At 53.7% G+C, this 17,692-nt stretch overlaps 1 protein-coding gene across 15 annotated transcripts in view; it reads left to right on the top strand.

Annotated features, from left to right (window-relative positions):
- MARK2 (microtubule affinity regulating kinase 2) overlaps nt 1-17,444 on the top strand; it is a 110,619-nt gene extending 93,175 nt beyond the window's left edge. For 5 of the 15 annotated variants that reach the window (XM_077920139.1, XM_077920140.1, XM_077920141.1 and 2 more), the window contains 9 exons: nt 27-199; nt 1,725-1,857; nt 2,727-2,905; nt 3,857-3,954; nt 7,459-7,617; nt 8,983-9,234; nt 11,535-11,561; nt 14,672-14,716; nt 15,024-17,444. In XM_077920139.1, coding sequence (XP_077776265.1) covers nt 27-199; nt 1,725-1,857; nt 2,727-2,905; nt 3,857-3,954; nt 7,459-7,617; nt 8,983-9,234; nt 11,535-11,561; nt 14,672-14,716; nt 15,024-15,381 — 1,424 coding nt within the window. In that variant the 3' untranslated portion in view covers nt 15,382-17,444. The remainder of the gene's footprint in view (nt 1-26; nt 200-1,724; nt 1,858-2,726; nt 2,906-3,856; nt 3,955-7,458; nt 7,618-8,982; nt 9,235-11,534; nt 11,562-14,671; nt 14,717-15,023) is intronic. The other 10 variants (XM_028711262.2, XM_077920148.1, XM_077920144.1 and 7 more) reach the window with 10 other exon arrangements.
- The last annotated feature ends 248 nt before the right edge of the window (nt 17,445-17,692 follow it).

Below are 17,692 nucleotides of genomic sequence, written 5' to 3'. Positions count from 1 at the left end.
TTTTATTTATTTATTCACCCTTCAAGGCGCTCTGACCGTCTCTCTCCTTTCCCTGTGTGTGCGTGCTCCCTTCCGTTGTCCTGCAGAACTCATGATATCCATGGGATATACCCGGGAGGAAATCCAGGACTCCTTAGTCAGCCAGAAGTATAACGAAGTCATGGCTACATATCTGCTGCTAGGATACAAAAATTCAGAGGTGAGTTCCTTGTCTGTTTGTGTGCGTATGTGGCTTCCGTTTGAGGGACTGAGCTGCAAACATCTGGGTGTTCGCATGTCTTCAGCGGTAGCACTTCCCCATTGAAGCTCCATCAGTGGAAAGGCACTGGCGTGAAACTCCCAAGTGCAAAAGCACAGTTCTGAATCTGTCCCTTTGGGTGTCTGCGGCAGAGGTTGGTGCCCCCTGGGACTGGCAGGGCGGAAGGTAGAGAGGACAACAGGAGGTGGAGGCAGAGTCAGTGACTGGCGGAGCCGTCAAATTCTACTTGGGTCACCATCCTCCTCCTCCTCCCTGCCGAGTCCCGCAAGGACAGCATCGAGACCAAGGAGGAGGAAGTCAGCAGGCGGTGGCACCATCTGGACTGGTTGTCGGTAGGAAGGCAGCCAAGAGCAGGCTGGCTGTGGGCAGGCTAAGGTTGGTGGGTGGTGCCCCAGTCGCCCTGATAAACCAGCCTCTACTAGATGCCTGCCTTCCCTGTTGATTGCTTAGAATCATAGAATCGTAGCATTGGAAGGGGCCCTGAGAGTCATCTAAACCAATCCCCTGCAGTGCAGGAATCCTGCCCACAGCCATCCCTGGATGGGCTCAAACCACCAACCTTCTGGTTAACAGCCAAAAGCCCTAACCCATTGAACCACGAAGAGGCTTGTTGTTGGAGTTTATGGCAACCTCGTCTGTTGAGGTGTGCAGACTTCCAGTGGCTTTGCATCTGAAACCTATATTGTAGCGTTGTTGGGGGTACCAGTTGAACAGAATTTAAGAGCAAGCTTAATACCACTGGAGACCACCTGAAATTAGATACATTGCCATGAACACACCTGATTGGGGGAACCTCTGGCCCTCCAGAGGTTGCAGAACTGCAACTTGCCTCGGCACCAGCGAGCATGGCCAATGGCTAGGGCTGACGAGAGTTGTAGTTCAGCAACCTCTGGAGGGCCGGAGGTTCCCAACACCGGATGCAGAATGAACTGCACTATTTCAGTCTGCAGTTGGGTGATGGCTTTTTTCAAATGCCCCTTAAATTTTTGCTCGCAGTGATCTTTGTTTTTTTTAAAAAATAATGTATCACAAAGTGAGCAGGCTGGGTTAGGATCTTTCTCCTAGGATTTTTTGTTGTTTTTTTTAGCACAGAGGATCCTCCAAAATACGTATCTCTTCCTTGAGCCTGAAATGGTATAATCTGTTCTGCCACATTCATTTGGCTGTTGAGCAGGGCAGGGTGGTGGGCAGGCTGCAGTTTGGCTCAAGGAGGGACTGCGCTTTGTATCTCGGAATGTTCACAAGCACACCCCAATTTCTATTTTCACCCTCCAGCAGCAACTGTTAAGAACTCCTATTCTCCTCTTCCTCAGCCAAGAGTAGAGATCATATAAATAATGTGTGTATGTTCTTCATCTCTGATATAAATAAATGATTACATGAATGGAATGCCTGGGTCAGAGCTTCACCCACTGAGTGAGCCTCTTCTCCCCCCGCCCTCGTGCTCCTGCCTGATCTCTTCCAGCTTGACAACGATAGCATTACCCTGAAGCCACGGACCCAACCCGAACTTGCCAACAGCACCGCCCCCTCCCCGTCGCACAAGGTACAGCGCAGTGTATCAGCCAACCCCAAGCAACGCCGCTTAAGCGACCAGGGTGAGTCATCCCACCACCACCACATTTCTTGCTCAGGGGGGACCACAGTGAGGCTTCCCTGCCATTACAGTGGAACCTCGGTTTTTAAACGTAATCGGTTCCGGAAGAACGTTTGAATTCCAAAATGTTCGAAAACTCAAAACAGAAGTCTCAAAACAGAAAAATCAATACGGAAGCTGCCTCAGAAGTTCATCTTCTGAGGCATGTTCGAATACGGAAGCAGCTACTTCCGGGTTTTCAGTGTTCGAGTTTCGAAACGTTCGTCAACAGAGATGTTCAAAACCTGATGTTCCACTGTATTACAATTATTACTACTGCTACTTCTACTACTACTGTTACTACTCTGCTCATCTGACTGGGTCTGCCTATTCAACAAGGAGGCATAATTTTTTTGATGTGAGATGGGGAATGTGCATCCGTACGGGCTATTTTACAACATTCACCAGGCACTGCGGGGACTAAGATTCCGAGATCCAGCAACGAGAGCTGGAAAACTAAACTGGGATGTTTGTGTGTGTGTTTTTAATTACACGGTTATATTTTCCCTCCTGCTTTATGTAGCTCATGACTGCAGCCATGCAGGTTATTTAAAACTCCTGACGGTTTTTAATCTCCCTCTCCCCGCATTGGGGTGCAGGGAATTTTCCAGTTGCTCATTGACTCCTTAGAAGAGAGATTCCTTCCTTCCTTCCTTCCTTCCTTCCTTCCTTCCTTCCTTCCTTCCTTCCTTCCACACCTGTGAAACAGGGTGCTGCCCAGAAAACACAAGCTTCCCCTTGCTGGGTATCCCTTCCCCAAACCAGACCTCACCACGCTGACTCTTCTTCTCTCTTCCCCCACTCCCTGGCCCTCTCTTCTTCCCACCACAGTACCCACCATCCCAACATCCTCCTCGTACTCCAAGAAAACACAGGCAGCCAATGCAGAGAACAAGCGGCCTGAAGAGGAGCGGGAGGCTGGGCGCAACAAGGCCAGCAGCACGGTGAAAGTGCCTGCCAGCCCCCTGCCCAGCCTCGAGAGGAAGAAGAGCACCCCCACACCTTCCACAGTTAGTCCTTTCTTGCTCTGGGGCAGGTGGGGAGGGACTCTTGTCTTGTTGTGGCCTCTTCATGTTTATGACGCAGGGAGCTGCGCTTCCGGGTCAGAGGGTTGCTGCAGCGGGGGGGGGGGGAACGTGCCATTACAGCACACGAGGAGCTGCTTCCCAGGAGCTGGCCCTCAAATGAATCCTGCCTCTGAACACAGAGGTTCTGTTCAGCTGTCAGCGGGGGTGAAGGGAACCAGGGCATGCTTCTTAGAGTTTAGAGGAGGAGTTTGAGGATTGGAAGACCACAAAAAAGAGGGGGTGCAGAATTAAAGTTTGGGGAAAGTACAGCATCTCCGGGCAGAACTGGGAATGACTCCTGGTCTGAAACTCTGGAGAATTCTAGACAATACTGAGCTAGATGGACCTCAGTAGGTCATTCTCAGTATAAGGCAGCCTCCTGTTTTGGGGGAAAGGGCCAATAAGTGGTAGAACATATGTACTGCATGCAGAAGGTCCCAGGTTCAATCCCTGGTATCTCCAGGTAGGCTTGGGAAAGATCCCCTGCCTCCCTTGCAGCCTCTTGAGAGCTGCTGACAGGGTAGACAATATACTGAGCTAGATCAGTATTTTCCAAACTTGGGTCTCCAGCTGCCTTTGGACTACAATTCCCATCATCCCTGACCACTGGTCCTGCTATCTAGGGATGATGGGAATTGTAGTCCAAAAACAGCTAGAGACCCAAGTTTGGGAAACACTGAGCTTGATGGACCCTTACACGTCTCTCTTGTGTAAGGCAGCTTCCTCTATCCCTATGTTATGACTCTCTGGGAGACCTGGGTGCTGACTCAGGTAGCCCAGCTCAGGTAGTCTCTGCAGAAGCAGCAGGCTGGAGCCGCTTCACTCCCTTTCTCTTTCTCTGAAGCGTGGGCAGTGAATGGCTTGTGCTCACTCGGTGTCTCTACCCCTCTGCAGAACAGCGTCCTCTCAACCAGCACAAACCGGAGCCGCAATTCCCCCATGCTGGACCGGGCCAGTTTGGGCCAGAACTCCATCCAGAACGGCAAAGATAGGTAAGGGCTTGGAGCCCAGGCCAGCTTCGTCATGTCACTTGCCAGATGCGGACATAAAGATGCACTAGGAAGAGGGGAGAAAGAGAAAACTTCAGTAGCAGAGTGGTGTCCAGCTGTTTTGGGGCAGCTTTGCAGGTGGAGCAAAATGCAGGTGGCTGCACAGGGCTGTTTTGTGTATGGGTCACAGAGCCGACCTACCTATGAGGCAAGGTGAGGCGACCACCTCAGGCAACAGGGCCCACCAAGGCTACAGATCCTGGTGTTGATATTCCCCAACCCCTGGTGGGGAGCAGAGCACCATTTTGAGGTCCATCTCAGGTGCCAAAATGTCTTGGGCCAGCCCTGATGGGTCATGCATTTCTTAATGCGGGGTGTGTGGCGGGGGTGGGGAGAGAGAGAGCCATCCCTGGAATGTACCATTAGAGATTGCAAGATGGTGGCCGAGGCATGTGTTTGAATCCTCAAGGGTGGGAATTCCTGCACTCAGAAAGGCAACATATCAAGAGGCAACAGTCAGCCAAAACCCTTCTCCTTGGCATGACAACTTTTCTGTCTGCAGGCACCTTTGTAATGCAAAGGAGGCAAGTGATTGCCTCCACCAGCAGTCTGTAATAGGGGCAATCCTAAAATTGGAGAGGTCATTGTGAGGCCATCCAGCGCAGTGCTGGAAATCAACAGCTGACTATGCAGCCTCAACTGGAAGGTCAGACCTGCCTTGTCAATTCTCTGTTTGGCTGGGCAAAGCCACAGTTGCTGCCTGGCTGGACTGCATGAATGAAAACCACCAAACAGACCTGCACACGCATGCATGAACCTTTGCCTCTGGTTCTCTTATTTCGTCTCCCAAGTCACAGATGCAGATCCTATGGCCTCTCAGATATTGCTGGACTCCAGCTCCCACTATCTCTGACCATTGCCTGTGCTGCCTGGGGCTGATGGGAGTTGGAGTCCAACAACAACTGGAGGGCCACAGATTCCCCATCCCTGCTCTAATCCTGCGTGGTTTTAAGAATATTAGGAATGTGCTGCATACTTAAAATTGATTTTAACAGTAGTTCCTGGGACGGAGGAAGCAGTGCTCACGTTTCAAAGAGTTCTCCCCGACTTTACCAAGCTGTGGTTCCCTGGGTTTTTGTGGGGCAGCCATTGCATTTACACAGACTCAGAGGCGGTGGGTCCAAACCTGCCTGGGTTCAGGTGCCTTCTCTGTCAGTGGTCCATTCTCTTCTCCCCTGCTCCCCAAACACAGTCCTCAAAGAACGGAGCTGCATCCTGGTGGCGGCAAGGTGGGATTATGAGCTAGTTTGGAATACTTCAGAAGTGTTGAAAGATGATTTGTAGCGTTGTTCTGCCAATTGATTGAGAGAGGGGAGATGGCTGTGGGTATTACTGGGGGGGGGGCGCTTCTGTTCTTTCCTTCTGTCTGGTTCAGCAGCAGCGGCAGCAGCCTGAACCACGTGTCCTGGATCTGGAGCAACAATGTTCACACACACACCCCGGCCCATAGTTAGCCCTGCCAAATGGAAACCGGCCTTCCTCTCTAGGGTCCCTTCCTCAACCAAGCAATCTGCTCCCTGCAGAGTTCTCCTTTCTCTGCCCCACCTTCTCCCCAGAGAATTCTGCAGCATTGGAGGAGCATCTCCTCCTATGAGCTCTCTCACCTGCCCCCCCCCCCCACGGCAGCCTCAAGTGGTGGAGCTCAAACACAGCTTGCGCCACTTCAGAGAGAACTAGGCAAATATTAGACCTTCCCTACAACGTAGCCTTTTTAAATGAGTCGGATGCATCTTGAACTGTGGACCCTCTGCAGTTAAGGCCAGTCCGGTCGGCGTGTTGATCCCACCACCACCCTTGTGTCAGCACACCTCCGGGTCTTAGGCTACTAGCTACTAGCCTGCAGGGTTTATTTCATCAAAGGCTACTAGCCTGTGTTTCCATGCTGGCCGTGGAGGAGAGGAAGCCCCACCCACCCAAGGGGACCGACAGGAAGAATGGAGGGACCCATTTTTTTTTCTGCCAACCAGCTCACTCACTCGCCTGGACGGGATCCTGGTCGCCTGTCTCTACCAAAAGAGTTGCTAAATCCACAGCTGGTGTTAAGCTCTCCCCACTTTTCCTACTTCCGATACGGCTCAGAAGAAGCAGCCCTGCTTGACCTCTTCATTTCTCATCCATTATGGACACGCACATAACATAACATGCATAGATACATGCAAGCAAAACCCGTTTTCTTTTTGCTTGAGAACATTGGCTCTCTCTTTTTAGGGTCTAACTGCCATGGTGTCCCGTCCCCCACCCGACCCCAGCACGATTCCCTCCACATCCATTCCCACTCTTGCATCAAGGTTGTGCCTGACACATATACACATATACCGGGTTGTATATTGTATATTTGCTCTTCCTCCCCTTCCCCGGGACATCCGTTTACCTAGTAGCGGCTGTATCCATGGTGAGAAATTGATGGGTTGGGGAGGGGGAGATCCAGGGCCTTCTTCCTTCAGCTGAAATGATTAGAAGCAGCTCAGTTTCATTGAGCAAGGGCAAGCATGTGGATGTGGTCTGAGCTGCCAAACAGACAGATTGATTATTTGACAGCACGTGCCGTATCCAAAGCTGAAGGTGGAGCAGCCGCTGCCTTTCCTCCCCCCACCCTGCAATCCTGCAATGAGGCCCCAGCTGCAGCATGGCCCTACCGGGGTGAGTCGGGGCCTTTGGAGAATAAGGGGGCCCTTCCCCCTTTCTTGCACAAAGCATTAGGGTCAAGCAAGGGAACAGCATCGGAGACAGACACGTGCAAGGAAAGGAAAGGTTTGCTGAAAGGCCCTTGAGTGGCCCCTCCTGCCTGGGAGGAAAATGACTGTCAGAGAGACAAGAGCCCCTGGTGCCTCCTCTGGCTGGGCTTCCATTTTGCTTTTTTGTTTTGGCCTGTTTTGTTATAAAAGGGTTCTTTTTAATAAACGTGCATCGGTTCCGTTTTGCAAAGGCCCTAAATCGCTTTAAGGACTCCAGTCAAAAAGCGGGATATAAAGCCAGTCATTCGACAAACGTGGCTGTTGATGAAAGAATGCAGATCAGTTAGCGAGAGGAGTTCTGCGTTTCCATGCCCGTTGGGTGGGAATAAGGGGGCGTCTGCCAGAGCAGCAGCATCAGTGCATTGCTATTTTGGCAGTCTGTTCAGAGCCCACCCACCCCCACCTTGTGCACAGTCCCAAGTACCTTGCCTCTGTCACATGACTTTTTTTTTATTATTCCTGGGGGCTTGGGAATAAATCCACCCGAGACTCATAGAACGAGGAACTCTCCTTAAAACGGGGCAAACGAGATGTTGGGCACAGTGGGTAAGGTGGCACCTCCCTCCTAGACCGGGAGTCTGTTTGGGTCAGCTACGGATACAGCCCACCACCTTCCCTGGTTTTTCCCTCCACCCTCCACTCCATCCCTCCTTTTTTAAACATCTGCTTCTCCCCTGCTTGTGTTTTCTTTCCTCCCCTCACCCCCCCCTAGCCTAACCACTCCAGGCTCCAGGGCTTCTACCGCTTCAGCTTCCGCCGCCGTGAGCTCTGCGCGCCCGCGACAGCACCAGAAATCCATGTCTGCCTCGGTGCACCCCTCCAAGCCCGCGCTGCCCCCCTCCGACAATAACTGTGAGGCGCAGCGACCCAGGCAAGTGGGCAGCTCTGCGTGCCTTGTGTCCTCCATCCCCTGCCCACCCCCAGGGCTCTCCAACATTTTTGTGTCTTCCGCCTGCTCCGCACCCTGGAGCCATGTCTCTTTTTTTGCCCTTCCCCAGTGCGCTCGCTCAGGGCCTGGAGGTAAGTAGAGGGGGACAGCCAAATGTTTTGGGGTTGGAAGGATTGTGGTGCCTTGGAGGGCAACTTGGTGCCCTGCAGCTGTTTTTTGGACAAGCTGACTTGTAGGATGTGACAGGAATAGTCTCCCCCTCTGCCCAAAAAAGGAGGCACAACACTAATGCAGGGGGAACAGGGCTGCTTGGTAGAAAGTAGAACAGGCATCCTTTCCAACTTCAGGTAATGGCAAGTTGGATGGCTTGAAAGGAGTCTGAGAACGAGATCAGAAGCCTCCAGTTAGTTGCCTGTCCTCTCCAGGCAGAAAAAGGACAATTGGAGCCTTCTGAACCCTTCCCCTTCTTTTTTATTCAGCTCTGTTTGTCTCTACTTCACCAGCTGGGGTTCAGGCAAGCGGCTCTTTAACCTCATCTAAAGGGTCAACAGCAACAGCAGAGGCTATTAGCAAGTATCCTCTCCTGGAGACTCATTCCTGTCAGCTTGTTGTTGTTGTGCCCCTCCTGCCAGCGCAAAAGGCTAGTCTTCACACTGAGGACTAGGGGCTTTGGAAATCTATTCCCTTTATCCAAGCTGGTGCAGGAGTGAGCAGCGGAAGGAGCTGAGATTTGAAGCGGCCAGAAATGGCAAAGGGGGTGGGGCTTCTGCACCTTTCACAATTGTGTAGAAGAGGGGATTTCAGCAGGTGAGGTTTAATTAAAGGTGTAAGGGTCCCATCCTCCTCCCCCCCCACCTGGTGCCCTTACTTGAGATTGCAGGCCCTTCAGCCCGTGCTCAGTTCAAAATATGGGTTGTTTATTCATTTATTTTTCAGCGTTGGCTGCCAACGAGGTATCTGCTGCACATGTTGGGTTTAAGCAACCACAGCCTTGTGGGGAGCTGCCAACATTCCGCCTGCAATTATTCTGCAGTCTTAAACTAGGCTGCAAACCCATTTTAACAGGCTCACCATTTTTCGAGAACTCCTCCTGGGATTTCAGGAGCACCTCTTCATATAATCCCAGCTGTGTGGTTCTTCGTAGAACTCCCCTTGTGTTTCCTCCCACCCTCACAAGCGGAACACCACCTCCCAGAATCCTCTGGGGCGCAAAGGCCATAACCCTTGAAAGTGGCTTGCCCCAAAGACTTTTCCTGTTCAGCCCAGGCAGCGGAGTGTTCCTGGATGGCGAGCAAGTGGGGTCGCTGACTGTCGTCTTCTCTGCTCTTCCCCCTCCCCTCCCCACAGCACTGCACCCCAGAGGGTCCCCGTCGCCTCTCCCTCGGCCCACAACATCAGCAGTGCCCTCCCGGAGCGCACCAACTTCCCGCGGGGCGTCTCCAGCCGCAGCACTTTCCATGCCGGGCAGCTCCGGCAGGTCCGGGACCAGCAGAACCTCCCCTACGGCCTCACGCCCGCGTCGCCCTCCGGGAACAGCCAAGGCAGGAGGGGGGCCTCAGGGAGCATCTTCAGCAAGTTCACCTCCAAGTTCGTGCGCAGGTGAGCAGGGGAGTGGGCAGGGGTGGGCGCAAGAGGAGCCGTCCCCCTTTCCAAATCCGTAGCTGGTATTCTCTGCCGATTGGAAACAACTCCAGGATTGCTTGAGATATGTGCTTTGGGAGTTCAGTTTGGGGGTGAGAGGTGAATGCAAGCCATCCTCCCCCGCTCCCCCAGGGCGCAGCATGAAGGCTCACTACCTTGTGTGTGTTGTGTGTTGTGCACAGCCAGGCCCACCCTCATAAGTACCCCTCTTCCCCACCCCACACCAAGGATGTCCTTGTGACCCCAGCCGCCTCCTCTTCGTCTTGCATCTCTCCTCCCTGCCCCCACTGTATTGCTGCACAGAACCAGCGCAGGGGCAGGAGTGTCAGCTGCCTTCCTTGGCTGGATCCCTTCCAAACTGTGCTTGGAAGGGGTTGGAGAGGACTAGCCTCCTAATTAAGCTTGGGGCACCCCATTTTTTCTGTAGCATTCAACCAAGAGGGATGTGTGTGTGTTTGCATGTGTTTATATGTGTGCATGTAGGGGTGGAGAACCCCTTTCCTGCCTTTCAGCTCCCTCCTGGTATTGGAGCATTGAGCGGCAGAGAAGAGGCCCCTCTCAAAGGACGTCTTCAGACAAATGGGCTCATGCGCAAGGGAGTGCACCTGGACCAGGGATGCTTGGGGAGAACCATGGCTCATTTAGGCAGTGTCTGCATTGCATGCAGAAGGTTTCAGGTTTGATCCCCCGTTTCCGGTAGGTCTGGGAGTTGTCCCCTGTTGGAAACCCTAAGAGCCACTTCCGACCAGCAGAGACAAGGTTTGGGGGAGCCTTTGACCTTTCTGGTGTTGCTGAACTTCAGCTCCCATCGTCCTTTGCTCATTAGCCATTCTTCTTGGGGCTGCTGGGAGTTGTAGTTCAGCAACATCGGGGGGGGGGGCAAAGGCTCCTCACACCTGTTGTAGGTGATACAGCGCTAGGTGGATCAATAGCCTGACTTGCTCCATGGCAACTTCCTGTGCTTCCCTGACGTGTTAAGACCAATCAGGAGGCGCCACATTGGAGAGAGGCATTCTGGGAATGGAGATCAGAAGAGTGGGCTGAAGGTCACCTTCCTCCTGGCAACTGCAGAGCTCAAGGCCATGGAGGAACCACCTTGCGCTCTCCCCAAGAGCATGCGCATGCTGCCTTATGCGCTCCTCCCCGGGAATTCCCATTTCTGCTTGCAGCTCAGAAAAGGAGACCAGCAGAGTCTCAGCTGAGCCGCAGAGCAAGCCAGGCCTGCCTCCCACACCCTCCGATGGCACCCTGCTTCTGCTTCTGTTGTGGTTCCTGCAGTGACCTGGGGTGCTGCGAAGGCCGCAAAGCTGAGGGTGGGTGGGAGCCGCCTCGCCTGCAGCCCAGCCATCCCAGGGGTGGGGGGTGGACAAGGATTTAGCAGAGCAGCCCAGATGATGAGGGTGGCAACTAAGCTCATTTCCAGGGTTCCCCTATGCTGCTCCATCCCCTTCCAAGCAACAGGATGGAGGAGATGCCTTCTGGACCCTGTCAGTACCAGCTGCCTTCTCTGGTGAGGATCCAGCCAGGAAGGTCTTGCAGCTGGGGTCTGCTCGAACCCGTCCCTCAAGGCAGCTTTTTTGTGGCGTGTGTATACGTGTGTGTGAATATGTCTCAAAATGGCTTCTCTCTTTCCCGTACAGCCCTGAGAGGGGATGGGCTGTGAGATGGGGCACAGTTTCCTGGCAAAGCCTTTTGTCTCAATTGGGGGGAGGGGGTGTTTTATGGTGCATGACGGGGGAGCCATTCTGTACAGCCCAGCGCCTCCTGCCCCCAACCCCTTTCCCTCTTTGCTGTAAGTGTTTAACCTGCCCCTCCACTGCACCCCCAGCTTCTGTTCCCAGCTTTGTGGGGAGAGTTAGGCTGTGGCAGGACTGGGGACGAGGGGGGCAGCCAAGTGCCTCTGGGGTCCTGGCCTCCCTCCCTCCCTCCCCCTCTGCAAGGTTCCAGCACCAATGGGAGGGGGGCAGTGGGAGCCCCAGCTCAGCCCTCCTCCCTCCGGCCTGTCTCTGTCTGAAGCAAAGGAGGCTCTTCAGATTCCCAAGTTTGCAGGGAGGAGGGAGCTAAGGTCGAGGAGGGTTGTGAGGCGGCGGGGTTGTGGGGGCCTTGCTGTGACACCCACCGCCAATTACTATTTTAGGGAGGGAGGTTGGGGCGCCCCGGCCTGCTCCCGCGCGGCTGGCACTCCTGTCACTCGGTCATTTGCGCACTCGCTCACCCACCCACCCACCGTTTCCCCTCCTTTTTTTTTTTCCTTTTAGAAATCTGTCTTTCAGGTTTGCCAGAAGGTAGGCGTTCATCACTCTGGTTTTGTTCTGTCCTCCTCCTCCTCCTGTGCAGTACTAACCTCCTCCCTGCCGGCTTCTTCCTCTCCTCTTCCCGCCCCACCCCCTTCTGTGCCTTCTGGCTGCTAATGGTGTCTGTGTGTGTGTGTGTCTGTGTGTGTGCACAGAGCATGCTTAAAGGGACAGCGGGGGGGGGGGGGGGGCTTGTTAACTCCCTGCCTCTGGGATGTGGGTTGGAGAAAGACCCCCATTGGCTCTGGCCTGCCTCTCAGCCGCCTACAAATGAGCTGGCCTGGGACTGGGTGGGGAGGAGGGTGGGCAGGGGAAGCCGCAGAGGTTGCTTGTTCACCCGGTGCTGGGCCTCCTCCACTTGGGCATGCTGTCTCTTTAAAGGTGCCTGCCATCTTCCTTGGTCCCCCAGGCTGGGCCTCTGATCTTTAACCGAAACCCTTCTCCCCCCCCCCCCCCCCCCGCCTTTCTCTTTCACACACGCCCACCCACCCCCCAACCCAACTAATCCCCTTTCTCCCTGCATGGTGGTGGTTAGGAGGCGCTGGGCTGTCGCTGTGCCTCTATTGCTTGCAGCTGCCTTGAGGGTTCAGGGCGGACATGTGGGGAGACGGTTGCCTCGGAATCTGCATGGCCCCAAAGAGCAGATATTACTATCCTGTGGCAGGTTTTGAGCACAATCTGGAAGATACTATTAGTCGGTGTGTTGGGGGTTGGTTTCCTTTCTCTCTCCCCCCCCCCCCCGGTTATAGTAGGTAGCCTTTTTATCTTGTTCTTTTTTAGAAAGGGGGAGGTTGCTAGTCCTCATGGGAACAAATCTGCAGAAAGTGTCAGCAGGTTCCACTTTAAAAGACTCTGGGTTTTTGCTTGTTTCTTTGGACAACCCAGGGCACAGGGCAGGATGTGAATCCTACATACCTTTTTGGTTCTGGAGTGTTCCAAAAACCCTGGCCTTCCTCATTCAGTCTATTTCACCTTTTTTATTGTTTCAAGTTATGCTGAACATCTAACAGATTTCTCTCTTTGTGGGGTCAGGAAGGAACGTTTTCTCCTGGGTAAAATTGACTAAAAGTGGGGGTTGGGGGGGCTTTCTCCCCCTCTACTCATGAACAGCAAGTACTTTAAAACCTTAGCATTGTGGAGCTACTTGCCATAAGATGGATGACCAGGGATGGGGAGGAGAACAGAGGGGTTGAGCAGAGGGGTTGTGCTAGAAATGACCCCCTCCCAGCTCTCTGATCCCGTGGACCATAAGAGGCAGCTGCAGCTGCTGTTTTAAAGGCTTGTGGGGGTGTGTGTGAAGGTTTCTCCATTGTTTGATTCCCCCCATCCTCCGCCCCTACCCCACCTCCTGCCTGGTGATGGTGGATGAGCAGAGAAGGAAGCACACTGGTGATCAGGAAGCAAGTTGCTTGCTTGCCCCCTCCCTCATCTGAGCTGGCATGAGGGAGCTCCATTGGCTGTTGCAAGTCACATGGCTTAGTGATGGATGGATGTGGCTGGAATATTTAAGGATAGCAAGGAGTGGGGGGCCTGTGGCACTCCAGGTGTTAATAGCTGCTTGCTCCCGCCTTCCCCAGCCAGCATGGCCAGTGGTCAGGCGTGGAGGGATTTGTAGTACAAAATCTGGAAGGCCAAATATTATACACACACTGCCCCCGGTGTATATGGCTCTTTATCCCCCAGAAAGGGGTACCCAGAATGGCAAGCAGTAAATATCAGCAATACCCAAAAACAAAACAAAGAAAGAGACAGAGCTTAAAATATCTGCTTAAACAAAAAATCTGGGCAGTTTAAAAGGCCAGCATCACTTGGCCTCAACGCCAGGAAGAGCTTTGAGGAGTTGCTTTAAAAAATAAATCCAGAAGTGGTGCTTTGTATAACCAGAACCAAATTAAAAGGGTGCGTGCTACTTAATGTTTGGAGCCTGAATCCAGTGAAGCAGCAGCTTTGATAAAATTGGCTCTCAATGTCACAAAACCATTCTCCCAGGACAGCCCGTTGGGCTGCTTAAAAACCTGATGGAAACCAAAGTGTTTTTAGTTTGCCATCTCTTGAGACTCATAAGTAGATTCCGCAAACTGTGAAGCCACCGTGGCAAGGGTTGTGCTCTTCCTTTTCTCTTGCATGGTGGTGCTATCAGCACGCTCTCCTCATTTACTGGTCTCAGTGGGCAGGTGGGTTATGATGCAAGTTTCTGTGAAGCGGGTACAGAGTTGGGCACAGTGTATTTTTAGGCTTGGGGAGTGGTGCTCAGATGAGAGGGAAAGCACCTCCCAAGTCATTTACTTTATATTGCAATAATGTCTAGAATTCCTAGAGCATGATTTAATACTATTTAGCATTGAGGGCCACAGGGGAAGGACAGTAGTTCCATAGTAGAGCATCTGCCTTGCATGCAGAAAGTCCCAGGTTCAATCCCTAGCAGCATCTCCAGGTAGGGCCGGGAGAGACTCCCTGCCTGAAACTCTGAAGAGCTGCTGCCAGTCAGTGTAGACTGTACTGGGCTAGATGGACCAGTGGTATGGCTCCATATAAGGCAGCTTCCTATATACTGATTTTCGAGCGTGTGTGCATTCTCTTCGTGGTCCTTGCAGCAACCCTGTAAGGTAGGCTAGTGGTGGTATTGCAGGTGGAGGCCGAGAGAGATCATGGCTCATTTTGCAAGTGTGTGGCAGAGGTATGCTTTGAGCTGGTGATCACAGGGCAGGCTCTTCCCCCGCCACTCCAGCTCCTCTTCTCTTCTCTTCCCTTGCCTGGCTGTGGCTTCTGCTTGTGCCGAGGGACCAGGGAGAGAGGTGCCGCTGCGCACCCCACACCTGCAACCAGCCAGCCCAGATGCCCTCCTCCTCACCACCATGTTGGCAAAACGCACTTCCCAGCATGCCGCGCAGAGTCTTGCATGCCGGGGGGCCTGTGGGCTTGGCATCAGCCCTCATGACGCCCTCCCCAGCCCCTTCCGTGTCTTGAGTTGCCCCCCGCCCTGCCCCACCTGCCAGAGATACACACTCGTCCCCCTGCCCCCTGGGAGAAAAGGAGAGCAGGTCTAGGAGCTGCTGACTGGAGGGTGCCTGATACCTTGTTCTCCTGCTCTGTTTTTTGAGGAACCTGCATGAGCCCGAAAGCAAAGACCGTGTGGAGACGCTCAGGTGAGATGCAGCCAGTGTCACGGGGCCTCCTCCAGCCTTTGGGGGAAGCCTTTGCTCCACTCTGTCTGTTTCTCCAGCAGGGCCAGGCTGCTCCCTGGCACCTCCTCTCCGTCTCCTCCGTGTGCCTGTCTCTCTCTTCTGTTGCTCCCAGACTACTACTTAGCGTCTCTGTGTGTGCGTGTGTGTGTCTCTCTCTCTCCCCTCTCCAGCTCTCGGTTGCCGACCAGGCTTGGCCTCTGGGGGCAGCCGAAGGGGCCGAGTGGGGAGGGCGCCCTTCTCCGCTCACTGTCTCGCTCTCCCCTCTCAGGCCTCACATGGTGGGCAGCAGCGGCGACAAGGAGCGGGACGAGAACCGGGAGGCCAAGCCGCGCTCGCTGCGCTTCACCTGGAGCATGAAGACGACGAGCTCCATGGAGCCCAATGAGATGATGAAGGAGATCCGGAAAGTGCTGGACGCTAACAACTGCCAGTGCGAGCTGCAGGAGAAGTACATGCTTCTGTGCATGCACGGAGCGCCGGGCCACGAGGCCTTTGTCCAGTGGGAGATGGAGGTGTGCAAGCTCCCCCGCCTCTCCCTCAACGGTGTCCGCTTCAAGCGGATATCGGGCACCTCCATGGCCTTCAAGAACATTGCCTCAAAAATCGCCAACGAACTGAAGCTTTAACAGGCCCCCCGGGGGGGCCCAGCCTGCACGCGCATGGGGTGGGGGTTAGGAGTAAAAAGCTGCAATTTTAACTCTGGAAGGGTTTATTTTTCGATACCCTGGTGCAGGACGGAGATTGGGGGGGGCAGGGAAAGGGGGCGGCAGCTGGATGTTTGGGGACATCCCCCCTCTCCATCACTCCCCCCCCCCCCGCTGCTGGATCGCTATGGAGACAGAGTGCGTGGGGTAGTGGCTGGCAGCCACCCAGCCCGTCTCCGTGGCAACAGTAGTGGGAGCGTACCAAGGGCTGTTGGTCTCTATAGTGACTGTGTTGGGGGGCATCCCTTTTGGTCTCCGTGGCGACCATGGTACTTTCCTTTTATTTCTTTTTTTTGTTGTTGCACATGAGACAGGGTTTTAAATTTTTACCAAACACAGCAAAAAGCAAAGATGAGGAAATAAGTGGACACCCCGCCCCCTCAACTGCCAGAGCTCGCCCTCCCCCACAATGCCTTTCACTCGCACCCTCCTCTCCCGCTCCTTGTGTTGGTGGTGGGCTTTCAGCTGCCGGGCGTGTGCTCACTCATGCCCTGGGAGAGTTGGGCTTTCCTAAGGGCATAATGGTGCCAGTGGTTCTCCCTCTGGGTTTCCCCCGTCAGGCCAGTGATGGACAGTGGTGGGTTCGGACAGTTCTGCGGTCGCCCTCTCCTCCCCTTCCTGCTCTCGGCCAGTTCTGCTCCCAGAGATCAGGGCCTGTTTTCGGCAAGGCCATTGGAAGGAGCACTGTCCTCCAATTTGCTCTTCTTCTGGCAGGGGTCCTGAGACCCCCTATAAGAAGAGTGGGGTGAAGATTCTAGCCATGCATACGGTTGCCTCCCACCTTGGAAGAGCAAAGGATGGGGAGTGTCCCAAGCCACAGCGGTCTGTTTCTTCACCTCTGACCACCCCCCTCCCCAGCAATTCTCTTCCCTGCAAGCTCCAGGGGCAACAGCATAAAGCTAGCAAGGGCTTCTGGGAGCAGAGCATTCCTTTGTTCAGCCTGAGCCAGTTTCTTTTATGGGCCTTGACAGCTTGCACAGCATCATGGTTAGAACTGCTGCCCCATCAGTCTTGCTGGTGCCTTGCTTGTTGGTTCTGATCCCAAGCCCCACCCCCACCCCCCTTCTCCAGCACTTCCAGGCTAAGATAACTTTCAGCATGTTTCTTCCTGACCCAGGATGCTCTGGAACAAACCAGACCTTGGCCACCAACTTTGCACACGTGTTCATACTTGGCTTCTTTTCCTCTGTGCCCGAGAGTGGCTTTGGCTGTTATTAAAGAAAGTGGCACCATCTGCCTGTGGGGAGAGTTGCCTGAGGGGTCATTAGCTGGGGAGCATTTTTGCCCCAGTCTTTCCATTACGGAAGACGACATACATAGGTCATACTGATGTTTCGGGGCAAGAGGAAGAGCTTTGTGGTGGGGTATGTGGGGGGTGGCCTCTGTTAACACTCTTCCTGCGCAGGTAGTTGTTGCAGCAGTGGTCACCAGTATCTTACCAGTATGGTGGAAGATAAGGGGAGCTCCCCCTCCCATTTACCTCCTTCCCTGCATCTACAAAAGCAGGATAGCACAGCCTGCCCTTCCTTCCCATTTGACAAGCCGGCTTTTCCCCTCCTCTTTCCAAAGCACAAGAGAAAAATGGGACCCTGGCTGCAATTACCTCTCTTGTTCCTCCCTCCCCTTTACCCCACCACCCCTCAAGCTGGGTTTCTTCCATTGTCATATCACCACTTGAGAATGTATTTTCAATCCTCTTTGGGGTGGTTGGGCTCCCCACCCTGGCAGTCTGTACTGAGCTCCTTTCAACCCCACCACTGTCACACACACACACACACAAATCTGGTTTGTATATAACTGTACTGATACCTCGGTTTTGTGAGTGGTTACTTTTTTTTTTTTTAATTCTGATCACAAAATGCCTTTTTTTAAAAAAAGAAAAAAATCATGTCCCTTTTTTGTTCATCCCCCTCCCCCTCCCCCTCTAGGGACGCTGCCGTTTGATGTAGTTTTACAGGTTCTAGATTAAAACTTTCCAGAAAGTACCTGCCTGGCCTTGGCTTCCTCTGTTCCCACCTCCCTCCCCAAGCACTTTGGCTGGAGATGTGCTTCCACTCCCTGGGAGGCTACAAGCCTTGGTACCGTCCTGTCAAGAGTGGGTGGGGGTGGCTCCATGGGGTTGTGGTGATGGGAAGCAAGGCCTAGGTGCAGCTGTTCCAAGTGCCCAGTGGTTCCCCTTGAACGTGGAATGCTAATTCTGTGCCCCCTTTGCGTGATTTCTTTTTGCTCTGTG

Source organism: Podarcis muralis, chromosome 16 (assembly GCF_964188315.1).
Source record: "Podarcis muralis chromosome 16, rPodMur119.hap1.1, whole genome shotgun sequence".
In the NCBI taxonomy this organism is placed as follows: Eukaryota; Metazoa; Chordata; class Lepidosauria; order Squamata; family Lacertidae; genus Podarcis; species Podarcis muralis.
Note: the sequence above shows the minus strand (reverse complement) of the source record. Positions and strands in the feature narration are given on the sequence as shown.